Source organism: Calliphora vicina, chromosome 2 (assembly GCF_958450345.1).
Source record: "Calliphora vicina chromosome 2, idCalVici1.1, whole genome shotgun sequence".
NCBI lineage: Eukaryota > Metazoa > Arthropoda > Insecta > Diptera > Calliphoridae > Calliphora > Calliphora vicina.
This window is the reverse complement of record NC_088781.1, coordinates 71,190,552-71,209,957: the sequence shown is the minus strand read 5'-3', so window position 1 is coordinate 71,209,957 and position 19,406 is coordinate 71,190,552. Positions and strand designations below refer to the sequence as shown.

Below are 19,406 nucleotides of genomic sequence, written 5' to 3'. Positions count from 1 at the left end.
GTCTTCCGATCGCGATGAAATTTGCACCAATGTTAGTTCTATTGGATAGTAATTCGGACACCATTTTTCAACAAGATCGGAGTTATAGGAGGTCAAAATTTGACATTTTGGCCAAACAGGTGTTTTTTTATCCATATAACTTATTACCTATTGTTCTTAGCAAAATGTGTCCCAAATAGTTTAGATAGCTATTTATGCAATCTTTCGAAAAAAAAATTAAAAAAATTTAATAAAATATTTTTGATTTTTTTTTTAAATCAAAAATATTTTTGACTTTTTTTTCAAAATGGGCCCTTTTTATTTTTTAGTGGGATGCGAGTGGGATATCTATCAAAAAAAATATTTTGTAACTCAAGATTTAAAATTTTTGAATTTTTTTGCAAAATCAAAAACTTTGTTGACTTTTTTAAAAAAAATGGACCCATTTTTTAATTTTTTTTTTTTGCTCAGAAGAAAGCTTATGTGTTTTCCTTTAACACCCTTTTTGTCGCTTAGTGGGATGCGAGTGGGATATCTATAAAAAAATGTTTTGTAACTCAAGACATAAAATTTTTTACTTTTTTTTTAAAAATCAAAAACCTTTTTGACTTTTTTTTTCCAAAATGGACTCTTTTTTTATTAATTTTTTTTTCTCAAAAGAAAGCTTAGGTCTTTTCCTTTAAAACCTTTTTGGTCGCTTAGTGGGATGCGAGTGGGATATCTATCAAAATAAATGTTTTGTAATTCAAGACAAATGTTTTTAAATTGATTTTTTTCATATTTGTGTGTAAGTGTTTCTAAAACCTTAAAAATAAAAACCACAACAACTGACCGATAATAGCCACTGGAGGGGTGCAATATGAGGCCGACCGCTATTAATTTTCCACCCCCAAAATTTGTCTGAGTTTTGTATCTTGCGGCTTTTTTAGTCAATCCTAGAGGTAGTTTTCAGCGCACGTGATTTTCATTGTTAAAATATCAGGTGCCCCAGAAACAAATTTTTGGAATCAAGTGGAAATATTTTATGGCCCTTCTCCGAAGTACCAGTTTATTTATTATTTTATGACATTTGACTTTAAGAAGTGGGTGGAGAGGTAGAAGTTGACAGGTAGGTTATTTATATGGTGGTTTATTTTTATTATTATTTGTAACATTTGGTTAAACTAGGTACTTTAGTATGTAAGCCCTTCTTGACCCTAATAAAAGATTTTAGACTCATTCATTAAAACGTACTACCTATATGATCTTAAAAAACTATTTATTGTCATTCTGAAGACATACGGAAATCAGTTTTTTAGAAACAGCGTTAAAGTTAAGACGTGTGTTATTTACATAAATACTTACAAAATTCAAAATGTCTACGACTTCTAAAAAGGCTAAGGTTGAAAATGAAATTTATTCGTCTTTTTGTTTTAATCCCTTTAACAAAATGAAGCACAGATCATCAGATATGCGAAATATTTCCGACGGCTTATTAAAAAAATTCCCTACGCTGTCAAAACGATTGAAAATTTGTGGATCATGCAGGAAAGAGCTCGGAAAGTTGAACGAATTACCGAATTTGAATAGTAATGAGCCTTGCGTTGAAGTTATTCCAGATGAAGACAAAAGTAATTCCGAGAATGAAGACAGAACTGTTGATGATGATGGTTATTCTAACTTTTCAAATTCAACGAATGAGTGTCGAAACCAATACCATAAGGATGCAGTAGAAGTTCTTGAACAAATAAAAGAGAAATACAAAACGTCACAGAGTGAAGCTGAAAGAATTCAACTTCTCACGCTTGCTCCAAGAACATGGAGTTCTGCAAAAACAATGACTGAGTTTTGAACGTCTCAACGAAAAGCAAGAATTGCTAAACAATTGGTTGCTGAGCATGGGATTCTCACACTCCCAAACAAAAAGAAGGGAAAAACTTTGGAGTGCGATACTAAATCTCTAATAACTCAGTTTTATCAGCGAGATGATATGAGTCGCCTGATGCCAGGGATGAAAGACTGGATGTCTGTACGAATCGATGGCAAGAAAGTTCAAATGCAGAAGAGAATGGTTCTCTGTAACCTGAATGAATTATTCGCAACATTTCAATCTGAATACGAGGATGTCAAAATTGGATTCACAAAATTTACACAACTGAGGCCAAAACATTGCGTTTTGGCAGGAAGCAGCGGAACTCACACAGTATGTGTTTGTATTTACCATGAAAATGTTAAATTGATGTTGAAGGAAATCAACTTAAATTACTTAAAAGATGATTCATCAGAAGATTTACACCATTACCGCGATTGCCTTAAATTGACTATGTGCCCTAATGCTACAACTTCTTGCCACTTAGGTGAATGTTCGAATTGCCCGGAAACCACATCCATCAAAGAAAATTTAATCAACTCTTTTGATCGAGAATGTATTGAGGAGTTAAAATTTGAATCTTGGCTTCAGACTGAAAGATGCACACTGAAAACCATAATTTTAAATGTGGATGATTTTGTGGAAGAACTGTGTAGAGGATTGCTAAATTTGAGAACCCATGACTTTTTAGTCAAAGAGCAGTGGTCATTCTTCAAGGACTTGAAAACACATTTGAAGTCTGGTGAATTCATTATTTCATTTGATTTCGCAGAGAACTATAAATATGTTCTTCAGGATTCCATACAAGCATTCCACTTCAATAACGACCAAGCAACTATATTCACAGTAGTTATTTACTACATGAAAGAAGAAAACCTGGAACACAAAAGTATGGCAATCATATCCGACGATTTAAAACATGACACCGTTGCAGTTTATGAGTACCAGAAGATAATACTAAATTATCTAAAATCAAAATTTACAGTAGAAAAGGTATACTACGTTTCGGACGGAGCTCGTCAACATTTTAAAAACAAAAGTAGCTTCGCAAATCTTACAGCTCATGAAAAAGATTTTGGAATGCCAGCTGAGTGGCATTTTCATCCTACTGCTCATGGTAAAGGAGCATGTGATGGTATTGGAGCAAACCTCAAAAGAAATGCAGCGAAGTATAGCCTCCAGTGCTCTCATCAAGATCGCATCTTAGATGCGACTGCTTTATTCCATTGGGCAAAGAATTATTGTAAAGAAACTAAAATAGTTTTTAGTAGCAAAGAGGATCATGAGGAAACATTGAAAACACTAAAGAGCAGATTCGATGCTGCGGTAACAATCGATGGCACTGCTCAATACCATGCTTTCATACCGCTTGTCGATGGAAGACTCAAATTAAAAAAGTTTTCTGCATCTACTCAATGCGATTTCTTTCCAAAGCCAAAAAAGAAGCCAGCAGCGAAATCAGTAGCTGAATCTAATAACGCCAAGAAAGGATTGACAAAAAAAAAGCAGCAATAAAGGTGACAAATAAGGAGGATAAAAGTATGGATATTTGAAAATTTAAAAACTTCATAAATTAAGTGTAAAAATAGTTATTATATAAATTGATCTATTGTGATTAAGATTAAATTTTACTAAATTATTCATCTTTTTATTATTATTATTATTATGATTATTATTATTATTATTATTATTATTATTATTATTATTATTATTATTATTATTATTATTATTATTATTATTATTATTATTATTATTATTATTATTATTATTATTATTATTATTATTATTATTATTATTATTATTATTATTATTATTATTATTATTATTATTATTATTATTATTATTATTATTATTATTATTATTATTATTATTATTATTATTATTATTATTATTATTATTATTATTATTATTATTATTATTATTATTATTATTATTATTATTATTATTATTATTATTATTATTATTATTATTATTATTATTATTATTATTATTATTATTATTATTATTATTATTATTATTATTATTATTATTATTATTATTATTATTATTATTATTATTATTATTATTATTATTATTATTATTATTATTATTATTATTATTATTATTATTATTATTATTATTATTATTATTATTATTATTATTATTATTATTATTATTATTATTATTATTATTATTATTATTATTATTATTATTATTATTATTATTATTATTATTATTATTATTATTATTATTATTATTATTATTATTATTATTATTATTATTATTATTATATATTAAATTAATTATTATTACAAATAAATAACAAAATTAAATTATTCAACATTTCCATAGAAAAAAAGTGATTTTTATTCCTGAGGTTAACATATTATGGGTATTACAGTATCGAGGCTATGAAATTTTAGTTGGGTATGTTACATACCATCGGAAAGGCTAATGTGTCTAGTTTCTCTGCGTAAGTTTAATTTTTAAGGTTTACACACAAATATGAAAAAAATTAAAATAGTGCAAATTTAAAAACCTTTGTCTTGAGTTACAAAACATTTATTTTGATAGATATCCCACTCGCATCCCACTAAGCGACCAAAAAGGTTTTAAAGGAAAAGACCTAAGCTTTCTTTTGAGAAAAAAAAATTAATAAAAAAAAGTCCATTTTGGAAAAAAAAGTCAAAAAGGTTTTTGATTTTTCAAAAAAAAGTAAAAAATTGTATGTCTTGAGTTACAAAACATTTTTTTTATAGATTTCCCACTCGCATCCCACTAAGCGACAAAAAGGGTGTTAAAGGAAAACACATAAGCTTTCTTCTGAGCAAAAAAAAAAAATTAAAAAATGGGTCCATTTTTTTAAAAAAAAAGTCAAAAAAGTTTTTGATTTTGCAAAAAAATTCAAAAATTTTAAATCTTGAGTTACAAAATATTTTTTTTGATAGATATCCCACTAAGCGACCATATAGGTCGCTTAGGAAAAGACCTAAGCTTTCTTAAAAAAAATAAAAAAAAAAAAAAAAAAGTCAAAAATATTTTTGATTTAAAAAAAAAATCAAAAATATTTTATTAAATTTTTTTTTTCGAAAGATTGCATAAATAGCTATCTAAACTATTTGGGACACATTTTGCTAAAAACAATAGGTAATAAGTTATATGGATAAAAAAAAAACACCTGTTTGGCCAAAATGTCAGAGTTCTTGACCGATCTTGTTGAAAAATGGTGTCCGAATTACTATCCAATAGAACTAACATTGGTGCAAATTTCATCGCGATCGGAAGACATCGATTTCAAAAGTTGGTTCACATGACGTGAAATGCCCCATATATATGAAGTATTGCGGAAACCGGGCTACATTTGTCCCTAGTCCCCATACATGGTCCCCTTCTGAAAATGACTTTAACATTCATAATTGTCTTATAATAATTAATATAGTGATAAAATTGAATAAACAAGTTGTATATGAAAATTAATCTTTCTACCAACTCTTGTGAGGACCAGTCCATAATAATATAACCTCTATATCAGAAAATATTTTATTGTCAATAAATAATTTATATATAATGATATTAACATAAATTTCATTCATAAATACTTATGTAAGTCCCCATAGAAGACCAAAACTACATATTGATGGTGGGTATAAAAGATGAATATAACACTCTTACTTGTTTTATATTAGTATTATAAGTATGCTGAAATTTAGCTTTCTAGGTTTCATCCTAAAATATTAAAAAATCTCGTAATTTGCGGGATTTGTTAATCCCGAAAAATCCCGGGATTCGGGAAATCACGATCCCGAAAAATCCCGAGATTTTCGGGATTAGCATCCCTAGTTGGCAACTACAAGTGGGTGCTTTTTGATACTTTTTCTATATTCTAATGGTACTTTTTGAATTTTCTATAATATAATGGACCTAGAAATATGAAATTAAGCGTATATGGTCCTAAGTGATTGAAAATTCAAGCGGATACCTCATGGTACTTTTTGTTTATTCTAATGGTACTTTTTTTAATTTTCTATAGCAATGGACTTAAAAACATGAAATTAAGCATACATGGTCCTAAGTGAGTTAGAATTCTAGGGGAAGACTTTTTGGTACATTTTCTTTATTCGAATGGTACTTTTTGTAATTTCTTCACCAATGAACCTAAAGCCATGAAATTAAGCTTATATGGATCCGAGTGAGTGGGAAACCACAAGTGGGGTATTTTTGGTACTTTTTATATATTCTAATGGTACTTTTTTGAATTTCCTATAATAATGGACCTAGAGTTTCCAAAAAATCGAAGAATTTCAAAACCGCGGTTTCGGTTTTAAAAAATTAAAAACCGATCGGTTTCGGTTTTCTGATAATTTATTAAATATTACGTATTATAGAATCAAAATTAGTTGATAATATAGGAAATGATATACAAATCTAAAATTCAAACTTGACGGGTTATGGTTTTGTGAATGCGAATTTAAAAGTGATAATCAATGGTACTATTTCCTTATTGCAATAGTACTTTTTGAATATTTTATAATAATAACCCTAAAAATTTAAAATTAGGAACACATTTTGCATTTTCTATAATAATGGACCCAGAAATATGAAATTAGACATTTACAATTAGATTCAGAATGTGGGACTTGATACTACTATTTCTTTCTTCTAATTGGGGTGGCGAAGCGCACCGGGTCAGCTAGTATTCATTAATATAAATAAATCTACATATTTCTAGAAAACAATGCAGAAAGTTAACGAGTTTTACCTATTTATTCCATATAAATAGTAAAATTTTGCATATATCTGAACTTTGACCTCGATGCGCGTCCAAAAATTTTCAGCATTTAGCTTTTAGGCCTAGTGTCACAAAAAAAAATCGGCTGTCACTCTAATGTATATGTGTTCATTCACGGAATAATCAGGGTTGAGTACCACATTCACTTTTGAGCCTTTTTCATGCCTTAGCCAGTTATTTCAGATTTTCGGTAAACTAGTTGTGAAATTTCAGGAATTTTCAAAAATATCCACGCAATAACGAGTTAGCCGGCACACGTAACAAAAATAATAACTGATATGCTTTACAAAGTTAACTTGATCAAAAGAATCAAATAATAAAAGTTTCAATAAAAAACGTGTGTTAAGAATTTTTCGATATCAGTCCTTAGTTTGAAATTTATGGAAATAAGTCAGACTCAGTAATTTTTCAATCGATTTTAAATTATTTTTTTTTTTAAATTTAATTAATTTATTTCATCATAACCTAACCTCTTAGGCCATAATCGGTCACAAATTTCTACTTAAAAATATATGAACAACAATTTTATATTATATTATTTTTTTCTTATGATAAAATTAAAACAATAAAATATAAAATAGTCTTACAAATAATAGCCCTCCAATGTATATGAACAAATTATAAATATAACTAGCTGTCCCGGCAAACGTTGTTCTGCCATAGCTCCCACAAAGTTTGAAAACTCCCGCTATAATAGTACTCCAGATATAAATTTTTATTTTGTATGGGAGGTGCCATGCCCATTGTGCCTATATAGGTCAATTGTGAATCTAAACCATCCAGGGACCCACTCAAACACACACAAGAAATTTCATCGAAATCGGCCCAACCGTTAAGGAGGAGTTCAGTTACTAACACACGTACAGAAGAATTATATATATAAAGATAAGAAAACAATTAATATAATAAAAAAAATAAAAAAAAAAATTTTAATTACTATATACAGTGATGTGAAAAATAATAAGGATACTAATGTGTGATGATAAATTAAGTAAAATGAGAGAATTGCCGATTAATAACTGTACTTATTTTTATGTAATTTAGTACAAAAAAAAATTCTATTGCGATTTTATTATATTGTTGTTTTTATTTTATTTAGATAAATTAACCTTAAAATTACAGATTCACCCTGTGAAAAAATTAAGGACACTTCATGTTATCTTCAAAATAGTAATAAAAAAAATTAAATGCATAATAGATTTGCACTAATTTCAGTTCTAATATGGTGCTAGAGTATCTAATATTGTGTTGATGCGCCATTGTTGCTTAAAACTGCTTTGCATCATCTGGGCATAGAATCGACAAGTTTTTGACAGACTGATATTGGTATATCCTTCCATTCAGCCTGAATTAATTCCCAGAGCTCATCGCAATTTGTAGGATACTGTTCTCTTATTGATGTTTTGACTGTATTCCACAAATTCTCAATCGGATTTAGATCTGGAGACTGTGCAGGCCAGTCTAATAGATTGATTTTGTTGTTCTCAAACCACTTCTTAGTTAGTACACTTTGCGTTGTGTTTGGGGTCATTATCTTGTTGGAATACCCATCGAAGTGGCTTATTTTCTTCGGATATGGTAGCATACAATTCTGGAGGATTTCGACATAATCAGTTGCTTTCATATTGCCCTGTGTATACGATATAATGGCCCAACACCATAGTAGGAAAATGATCCCAAACAACTATATTCCCACCGCCGTGCTTCACCGTCTTAAGTGTGTACTTGGAGTTGTATGCTCTATTAATTGGTCTTCTTAGTATATGAAGACCTCGATCTGAATTAAAAAAATTAATGTTCGTTTCATCTGACCAAATAATATTTCGCTATTTCTCTTCAGACTAGCCAGAGTGGAATTCAGGAAATGTTAACCTTTGTTGCACGTTCTTTTTAGAAAACATTGGTACTTTTCTAGCACTGCGAGCTTTTAGGTTCTCTTTAATAAGTGTTTTCCGAATTGTTGATGAGTCGATGTTAATGTTTAAATCATTTTTTATTTGTTTAGACGAAATAAATGGATGCTTTTTAACACATCAAATGATCTTTCCTTTTACTGCTGGTGTAATTTTCGGTTTTCTACTACGCGTTTATTTAGCAGGAATCCATTTGACAGCATCTTCTACCATTTTTTTTTTTTTGAAATTCCAAGCAACATTGATATTTTTCTATAAGAATTTCCCGCTTCACGCAACTTTTTGATATTTTGCCGTACTTCTGGGTCACAAATGCTTAGATTTTCCCATTTTCTCTAATTGGCTTAAACAAAAGGAATTATTTTTATGTTGGAATGTAAATTAGAACATTCTTCTTACCTTTTATACACAAAATAATAACTTTCAATAACATTTATAATATGTTTATTTTCAAATTAATGCGCTGTCCTTATTATTTCGCACAGCTTAAAACAACCGCTCATCAATTAAAAATTTGTTATTATCAAATGCATGTAATTTTTAAAAAAAATTTAACATAATTTGTTTTTCTAATATCTTATCTAAAAATAAGAACCGTTATTTTTCTGCAATTCTCTAATTTTTCTTTCATTCTCACCAAATAATAATGTACCACATTAGTGTCCTTATTATTTTTCACATCACTTTATGTGTATTAGAGTGACCCTTAGAATTAAATGTTTGAAATGTTGAAACGGTACCCGCTGAATACTTTCGCAATGACCTAAAATACTACCAACATTTTTTTAGCTTGTTCTAAGAAGGGCGACCCGTGGCTCTCTTCGCTCAAAGTTTTGAGGTGCATTTACAAGGGGAAAAAATGCAATTTTTCGTAAAAATTTTGCTATTAAGTAATTACTTTTGCAATTTAATTTAAAAGAATCGAAATGTGTACGTAATTGTCTTTCTAATGAGATATAAAAGACAAAAATTGGTTAAAAAAATGTTAAAGTTATTAAAAATTCGCCAGTCCATTAATGTTTTTCAGGCCACTAGAACAAGAAATATTGGAACAAAATTAATATATTTTGAGTAATATGTATTAAAATAAAAGCAAATTTTTACTTAAAATATATCCATATTTACTTGTATATGAGTTTTTGTCTTAGTAGGAAACCGTCAATTTATTCGCAGTAAGGAAAATGTTTCCCAAATTGCGTAGATAGCACTTTATTCAATCTTTCGAAAAAAAATATTTAAAAAAAAAATAAAAAATTTTTAATATTTTTTTTCGAAATCAAAGACTTCATTGACTTTTTTTAAATTGGGCCCTTTTTTTCTTAAAATAAAGCTTAAATATTTCCCTTGAAGACCTATTTGGTCGCTTAGTGAGATGCGAGTGGGATATCTATCAAAATAAATATTTTGTAACTCAAGAAATACAATTTTTGAAATTTTTATGCAAAATCGATTTTTTTCCCAATATGGGCTCTTTTTTTAAAAATTTTTTTGCTCAAAATAAAGCTTAGGTCCATTCCGTTAAGATATTTTTGGTCGCTTAGTGGGATGCCAGTGGGATGAAATTTGCAGTTCTCGGTTGTCCCCAGCTTTAATAGCACGCTGTACGAACTATCAGATCTGGGATCTTCAAATAATTTGACAGCTCTATACACAAAATTATGTGCAAGTTCAAAAAATGCAGCTAAGTTCAAAAAATGTTGCCTGGTTTTTTGCATAAAATAATATTTTTCAACATTGTCTCCTTTGAAGTCTATACACTTAAGGTATGGTCACTAGGGTGGCCCTTAATAAACGAAAGTTGGATTTTGGCCATTCTCACCCCCCAGTTTGGTGAACATTAGTAAAAAAATCATCCTGAAAAAATTTTAGGTAAATCGGTTGGGGTTAAGACGAGCCGCAAGCCCTCTGAAGTTTTGAGATGCATTTACAAGGGGAAAAAATTCATTTTTTTCAGTTTTTGTAAAAATTTTGCCATTAAAAAATTACTTTTGTAATTCAATTTAAAAGAATCGAAATGTGTACGTAATTGTCGTTCTAATGAGACATAAAAAACAGAAATCGGTTAAAAAATTTTAAAGTTATTAAAAATTCGCCAGGCCATTAACGTGTCTCAGGCCACTAGAACAAGAAATGTTGGAACAAAATTAACATATTTTGAGAAATATTAAAATAAAAGCTCATTTTTACTTAAAATATGTCCATATTTACTTGTATATGAGTTTTTGTCTCCGTAGGATACCGTTAACCTATTCTTAGGTATGAACAAAAAAATTTTATTTTTTTAACGGCAGCTTCAAAACTCCATTTTCAAATTTTTAAAAATTTTGTTAAACAAATTTCAGAATTTTTTGATCATCTCATTGGGATTTATTAAGAGTATAATAGGGAATTAAATCGTGAAAAAATTATGAAAATATCTCTTATAGTTTTTCCGTACCTGCGATTTAAATTTTGAAATTTTCGAGAAAAACCAATTATTTGGCAATTTTTAGGCCAATGAGCTCTATTTTCTTACTCTTATGAATTTTAAGCAAAACTTAATTAGAATATTATAGTCCAGATAATTCTAAATATACTCTGAAACTTTTACTAAAATCAAAAAACGTTAACCCTTAAATCGTGAAGGTCAAAGGTCAAATTTTTCAATATTTGGAATTTCTCTTGGAAAGATTTTGAAATGTTCGAAATGTTGTATATTTTTGGGCCGATTTTGATGAAATTTAACAAAAATATAACACAAAGCCTAGTATTTACAAAAGCAGCAGAAAAATTAAAATTAACCCTATATAGCACTTGGTGTTAAAATTACCCCAAACTTCTAAAACCATAAAAAATTATGATTTTAAAAGTTTGGTGTCATTTTAACCCCAAGTGCCATTAAGCGTTAATTTCCATTCTTGTGCTGTTATTATAAACCCTAGAGTTTATGTTATATTTTTGTTAAATTTCATCAAAATCGGCCCAAAAATATACAACATTTCGATCATTTCGAAATCTTTCCAAGAGAAATTCCAAATATTGAAAAATTTTACCTTTGACCTTCACGATTTAAGGGTTAACGTCTTCCGATTTTAGTAGAAGTTTCAGAGTATATTTTGAATTATCTGGACTATAATATTCTGAATAGGTTTTACTTAAAATTCATAAGAGTAAGGAAATAGAGCTCATTGGCCTAAAAATTGCCAAATAATTGGTTTTTCTCGAAAATTTCAAAATTTAAATCGCAGGTACGGAAAAACTATAAGAGATATTTTCATAATTTTTTCACATTTTTATTCCCTATTATACTCTTAATAAATCCCAATGAGATGATCAAAAAATTCTGAAATTTGTTTAACAAAATTTTTAAAAATTTGAAAATGGAGTTTTGAAAATGCCGTTAAAAAAATTAAATTTTTTTGTTCATACCTAAGAATAGGTTAACGGTATCCTACGAAGACAAAAACTCATATACAAGTAAATATGGACATATTTTAAGTAAAAATGAGCTTTTATTTTAATATTTCTCAAAATATGTTAATTTTGTTCCTACATTTCATGTTCTAGTGGCCTGAGACACGTTAATGGCCTGGCGAATTTTTAATAACTTTAACATTTTTTGACCGATTTCTGTTTTTTATGTCTCATTAGAACGACAATTACGTACACATTTCGATTCTTTTAAATTAAATTACAAAAGTAATTTTTTAATGGCAAAATTTTTACAAAAACTGAAAAAAATGCATTTTTTCCCCTTGTAAATGCATCTCAAAACTTCAGAGGGCTTGCGGCACGTCTTAACCCCAACCGATTTACCTACAATTTTTTCAGGATGATTTTTTTGCTAATGTTCACCAAACTGGAGGGTGAGAATGGCCAAAATCCAACTTTCGTTTATTAAGGGCCACCCTAATGGTCACACATGACAAATTCACACATTCACACACATTTGAATTCTTTTATTTATTTCAAAAACTTACTCTACATTGGATGATTCAAAAAAACAGTTTATTTGATGCTGTTTGATCTTACAAAACAATTGTAAGAGTAAACACGTCAAACAATTTTGTGCTAAAAAAGTGGTTACGCTTTTTTGAGCAAATATTTGCTAAGTGTGACCCTACCTTTAGTCCAAAGTTTCTCCAAATATTTTCAGGTTTGGAAATAGTCATAAATCCGAAGAATATGGCGGATGAGGGAACAACTCGAAGCCGAATTCATGTATTTTTGTCATGGAAACTGCACCCTTGGTGAAAAATATCTTTTGCTGGCCAAATGCGGTCGTTTTTTTAAATCCTTATTCAATCGACCCAATAAGTTGGCATAATATTCACCATTGATTGTTTTACCCTTTTGAAGGTAGTCAATGTGTGCATCCCAAAAAACGGAGGTGGATCCACCTTTCGTCCACGGTTACGAAAACTTGTCATATTGCGGTTGAACAACGCCAAACACTCCTGCGAAGTTGTCACACTATTGCGTTTGTGGTCCATTGTGAGCCAACACCTCACTCATCTTGCGGAAAGCTTTCTCATACCGAAATTATAATTCTAAATTGAAACCACTGAGCCATGTGTATCTTCGATCCGCCAACACAATATTATGAATTTGTTCAACTGTTTCGGTCGTAGAGACCTTAACTGGGCTTCCGGAATGTTCGGCAACTTCAGTGCTTGTACGGCCACAACGAAATTCAGTAAACCATTTTTTTACCATTAAATTGTAGGCAAAGAGTTCTCATAGTATTTATCAAGAAAAAATTCAATTTGACGCAGCTTGTTCAAATTTTAACATTTTTATAATAATTTAATTTTTCCAATATAACTTCGTCAATCGATAAATTAAATATCAAACACATGCACAAGGATATTTAACAAATGTTTCTTATACTAATACCTGTAACTTCAACAAATAGATAACTACGGTGTAAAAACCCAGCAGGTAAATTTACCTAAAAGATAACTTGACATTAATTTCAAATCTATATCTACGGGTAAAAGTTACCAATTATTTTCACTCCACAAGTAACTAGGCACTGATAGATATCTATTTGTTGAAATTATGGGCATAAAGCAAATGTTGAAAATACATTTGTATAAATATTTGTAAACCATCTATGTTTATTAGTTTTATTTTAGAAACCAATTATTTTGAATAGCGATTTATTGCGTAGCATAGATTTTTTAATTGAAATTAACAGTTAATAATAATCGATATAAATACTTATTTCAGAATTCAATCATCCGTGAATGTAGTGTTTCTCAAGCAACTTACTCATTGGATATTGTATGCTAAAATTGTTGATTCATATGGGGAATTTTTTATTCAATGTGCAGAAAATCATTGCAATAGTACCATTGAAAGTGAAAGAGGAACAAGTGCAGGTAGCGGAAAAAATCCAGCAACATCGATGTCGGTAAGTTTAAAAACTAAATATTTTCTAAACATATAAAATCCTATACAAATTAAATGGAGTTATAATTAACATTTGCCCAATTCACAATTGGTGTCGTAGCGTTGTATCGTTGTATGTCGTAATTATTTTTATTAATGATTTGTTTTTGTTTCGAAAAATTTGTTTGAAAAATAATTATGACATACAATGCTACAACACTACGACATTAATTGAGAATTGGGCAATTATATTTGTTTGATGTTAACTCATCCTTATTACATTTTGTCATTGCATTATTTTATTTTCAAAGTAAGAAACAACTCGGAGTAAATTTTTAAGCGAAATCGAAGTCAAGTTTATTTAAAATTTTAAATAATAGGCTTTTTCTAAATTATGATTTCGATATTTTATATTTCATTCGAAAAATATTTAAACATTTTTAATTTAAGTTAATGTCGACAGATATAATTAATCGATTTTCTATTAGAAAAAGATGAGCCAATGAAAGATATTGGTTTGTTTTAACTTTTTATTTATTGAATCTGCTCTTCTTAGGCCTAACAATAAGTATTAAAATCTTATTATGATCGATCTTATAAATCCATCAATCAAGTCCTAGATCTTTTTCAGAAATTTCCATTTATACTTAAAAAGATTCTAATTGTATTTCTGAATTTTCCAATTGTAATTCAGAAATTTCTATTTGTATTTCAGAAATGGCCAATGGAAAATTCTGAAATACAATTGGAAAATTTTGAAATACAATTGGAAATTTCTGAAATTAAATTGGAATTTTCTGATTTTTTATGTAAAATTCAACTGTAGGGCTAAAATCAGCCAATTTTAGATGGCTCAATATGTTCTCAATTATTTTGTAAAGGGTTCCGATAACCCCGACAGTGGTATGGATATTGTAGCCAAAAAACTAACAAATCATATTTTTGGGATTTTTCAACACTTTTTTGGGAATTACGAAATTCCTGATTACAAATTTCAAAAATTCTTTTTATTTTTCCATTTTCAATAGAAAAATCTATATAACTGTAAAATTTCGTTAAAAAACATTCATAAATAAAAATAAAATTTCAATGTGAAAAATTTGTATCTTTGCAAAGACTCAATAAAAGGCATTTTTTGTCATATTTTTTTAAAAAAGTATTCCATAAATTTTGAATTGTCAAAAGTTATATAGAGTAAGTTCGGGTAATGTATAGCTGCTTTTCTCTAAAACTAAGAGCATAGGAGTAACGATACCAAGTTTAAGAGTTTTATGATCTCAGAAAATTAACATTGGGTGAGAGTACTTCATTTTTGCAGTTGTAAAAAAAAACTTGTTAACTACATACATACTAAAATTACAAAACCCAATTCGTACATATAATCAGACTGAGATAATTTATGTGAATTTATTGGTGAAGACACTTCAGCTCCTAAATAAATCAATTAAACCATTTAGTAAATGAATTTGGGAACATAATTTTGAAATAAACGGTTCAACTTATTGATATCATAAATTTACAATTTTCCAAAAAACTTTTTTTTTTAAAAATAAAACTTTTTGCACCTCAAAAACCTTGCAAAAAAAAGGAAAACTTGACATATGGTAACGCTGCTTGTGGTAGACTTTTTTTGTGATCTGTTAAAAATTAACTTTTTTCTAAAATCACGTGTTTTAAACTTCATTAATTTAATTTTAAAGTCAAATGAGAATATTTTGTTATTGAATAACAATTGCAACAATATTGCATATTTAGTGCATATATTTAATTTTATAATAATTTCAATAAACCACGTGGTCGGCTAATGTGGTATAGCTAAAGAATTTCAATTAAATAATATTCCAAAGAAAGGTGAATTAAGAAAATGGGCAGCGGAAGAGTTGAAGAAAGCTATCTGAACTGTTAGAACAACAAGATGAACATTATTTTCGCATCAGTCATTCAATGTCTCCTACGAAGCGAAGAATGTATTGAGCAGCTTCTGGTAAGCTTGGTCAGCCGCCAACTTTAACCGCATCCATTGAGAATGGTTTAAATAAAACGCAACTCATTTACAAATTAAAATACTATGCATTGGTTATGTGGTTTAGTATACAATATTAAAAGAACATGGTATACCACATTACCCGCCAATATTTTCAATGGCTTGTTTATGGATTTTCTCTCTTTTTCCCAAATTTCTCTGAAACTTGAACTTAAAGGCTGAACTTACTTTCATGGATGTAAACCTAACATTTGTAGTAGAACACCAGCTGAGAACTGTTCCAATCGAATTAAGATTCTAAAAATTATAGTCAAATAAAAAATAGGTATACCACATTACCCGAACTTACTCTATACTTTTGAAACATAGACAAAATCCCCTATATATTGATATATAACATGTCTACCTGTTTTTTACGTGGCAAATTAATTAGGGAAAACTTAACAACTCGCACAGAATTTTTTTAGACGTTTCTCCACATAATTAATGATTAATCAAAAACGGTTAGTCCGATATTATTAAAGTAAACATAAACAATTAAAATTTACATATCCTTTAATCCGTTTATATCAGGCCTGTAACACATTTTGTTCGGAATGATTTCAATTCCGATCGATTTCGTTTTAGGTTCTTCAGATACCGTGTAATTTATTAATACCGTAGAGAGACGACAGAGTTAATTTGTATTAACAGCACACTAATGTGAATTAAAATTTAACCCTGACAGACGACAGTTTTTGCATTTAGTAAACAGCAGTTTGTTTGTAAACTGTTTAATGTTGAACAATTTTTTTGCAAATCGGTAAATTCTCTGCTAGATGTTAAGTTTTTCCCAATTAATTGCCACGTAAAAAACACAATTTGAAAAGACGTGTTATATATCAATGGATAGGGGATTTTGTCTTCTTTTATAAAATATATATAACATTTGACAAACAAAAAATTCATGGAATACTTTTTCGAAAAATATGACAAAAAATGATTTTTAATGAGTTTTTGCGAAGATACAAATTTTGCAAATTTTTCTATTGAAAGATTTTTCTATTGAAAATGCAAAAATAAAAATAAATTTTGAAATTTGTTATCAGGAATCTCGCAATTCCCAAAAAAGTGTTGAAAACCCCCAAAAATGGTATTTATACCCTACACCACCATAGTGGGGAGGGTATTATGCGTTTGTGCAGATGTTTGTAACGCCAAAAAATATTAGTCTAACACCCACCTTAGACTTAGAACTTAGAATCACTTTCTGAGTCGATTAAACGATGTCCGTCCGTCCGTCTGGTTGGCTGGCTGTCCATGTAAACCTTGTGCGCAGAGTACAGTTCGCAATTTTGAAGATATTTCGATCAAATTTGGTACATATTACTTTTTCGGCCCAAGGACCAAGCCTATTGAAACTGGCTGAAATCGGTCCATTATTTCACCTAGCCCCCATACAAAGTCCCCGCGAAATTGGACATTATCGGTCATAAATGTCTAATTTATCTATGTATCTACACAAATTTCGCTCCAAATAAGTTTTATATATACAAAATTCATGTCACCAAATTTTGTTACGATTGATAGCTATGAGGAGGTTTTTTGTAGTGCTCGATGGGGAGATTCAATATATATAATTTGCTTGAAATTGGAATACAAAGGAAGAAATAGGATCGTTTTAAAAATTTAACATACCCAATGTGTCCAACTTTGGGGACCAGTGGCCGCGGCCCTGGTGAGCCCAGGTGATCCAAATTCAAAACTTAAACTCTACAGCAGACTAACCGTTTAGAAGTTAAAGCATTATTTCCCTATTTTTTTTTCTATTCTACTGTGTTACGTTTTCTTTTAAAATAGTAAATAATTTTCCTACAGCTGATTGATTTCGACGGTATTGCCATATTGAAATAGCTAAATTCAGTATAATGCGCATTAGGATGGCGATAATTCACAAGTTAATTTGAATTAAGACTGCTAATGCAAATTAACGCTGTCGTCTGTCTACGCTATAATTCCAAAAATATTTAATAATGTATTTCTGATTTTAATTTGAACAGCGTTTTTTATATGAAAGCAAAAGTGATAATAATTAAACATTTTAGAATAACAAATAATTACAAAGAAATATCAATATCTGTGACAGGCCTGTATATTGCGTTTTAATCGACTCAGTAGTTTCGGAATTACTGAGCAAAAAATATATTTTTTACGTGAAAATATCAAATTTCATGAAAAATCGAAAACGGCAGAAATTGTTAGGTTTATCACAAAGCCACATATAATAGCAACAAAATGAGATATGATCATAAAAATCGATTGATTCTTTTCGAATTTATTCACAATGAAGTGAATTCGCTCATTTTCACAAAATTTTAGTTTTTTGTTTGATATACATAAAATTGTTCTTCTTTCTATTGCGGACAGCACACTGTGGGAGAAATCAACAATTTAGTGGCGCAAAATAAAAAAAAAACTTTCGCATATTTGATTTATTGTTATGTAGTTTCAATCTATAGTTGTTGTTGTACTTAAAAATATGTAACATTTATTAATAACTTCAGTGGTTTGGTTTTGACAACTATTTAAATGTAAAAAATTTTTCAGAAATTTTTTTTATGAAGAATTGGTTTCAAAGTTGTTGTTAAGCTGGATAGTACAAGGTTTTCTTTAAGTTGTATTTTTACTTTTTTTTATGTAGATGGAATATGAGGCTTGGTAAATCAGAAAAATAAAAATATATTTTCCGCTGTTTGTGATAACCAATGGCCATATTCTTATAGAATTTTTTTTTTTTACTTTTTTGAATTTTCGGAAGGTCGCCAGTTACTAATGCTGTGAGATGCAGTCCTAATTTTTTTACCAATATCAAGACTATATTATAGACTACATATGCTGAAAAATTTAGCTGCGAAAAAGTGCGAGGTGAATTTATATAATTTTTTTAAGAAATTATTATCGTTGGGACGATGTAAAATCTCGTACTAAATTTGTTCCTTATTTTTTTAAGATTGTATATAAGAAGTGTTGTTGGTAATTACATTATATAAAAATGAAATTTATGTAATTCTAACTACTTACAAGTTGCTAAAAATAAATGCCCATATACCAAATATGACTTAAAATTATGAGTCCTTTTAAATATGGAAGTGCTTTATATAGATTAAAAATATAACATTTGCAAAGAGTTTTATGTAGAGATGCCAAATGGGGAATCCCGTTCCCGAAAATCCCGAAGATCGGGATTTTATAATTTTAAATCCCGGGGTTTTCGGGATTTTCCAAATCCCATTTTTCATAAATAAATAAGGTAAATTGTAGTTTTATGTAGATATTAATATATTTGTTTTAACGCTTTGTTATATCAACATTGTCCAGAACTTCATCTGCAAGCTATAAACCGTTATCGAAAGATGTTAGGCAACTTTTGTTGGATCCATTACTTCCTAGTGATTCATTAGACTCTGAAGACGACTAATTTAAATAAATTTTAAAAACCTCATAATAAAAATTCACAAAATTGTAACAAGTGTTAGTTAGCTTAATTACTCTTTATTTCAT

At 29.0% G+C, this 19,406-nt stretch overlaps 1 protein-coding gene across 1 annotated transcript in view; it reads left to right on the top strand.

Annotated features, from left to right (window-relative positions):
• The window catches only part of Grip75 (gamma-tubulin complex component 4), a 113,438-nt gene that overhangs the window by 33,927 nt on the left and 60,105 nt on the right, over nt 1-19,406 (top strand). The window contains exon 4 of the mRNA XM_065502418.1: nt 13,721-13,904. Within this exon, the coding sequence (XP_065358490.1) occupies nt 13,721-13,904 (184 nt within the window). The remainder of the gene's footprint in view (nt 1-13,720; nt 13,905-19,406) is intronic.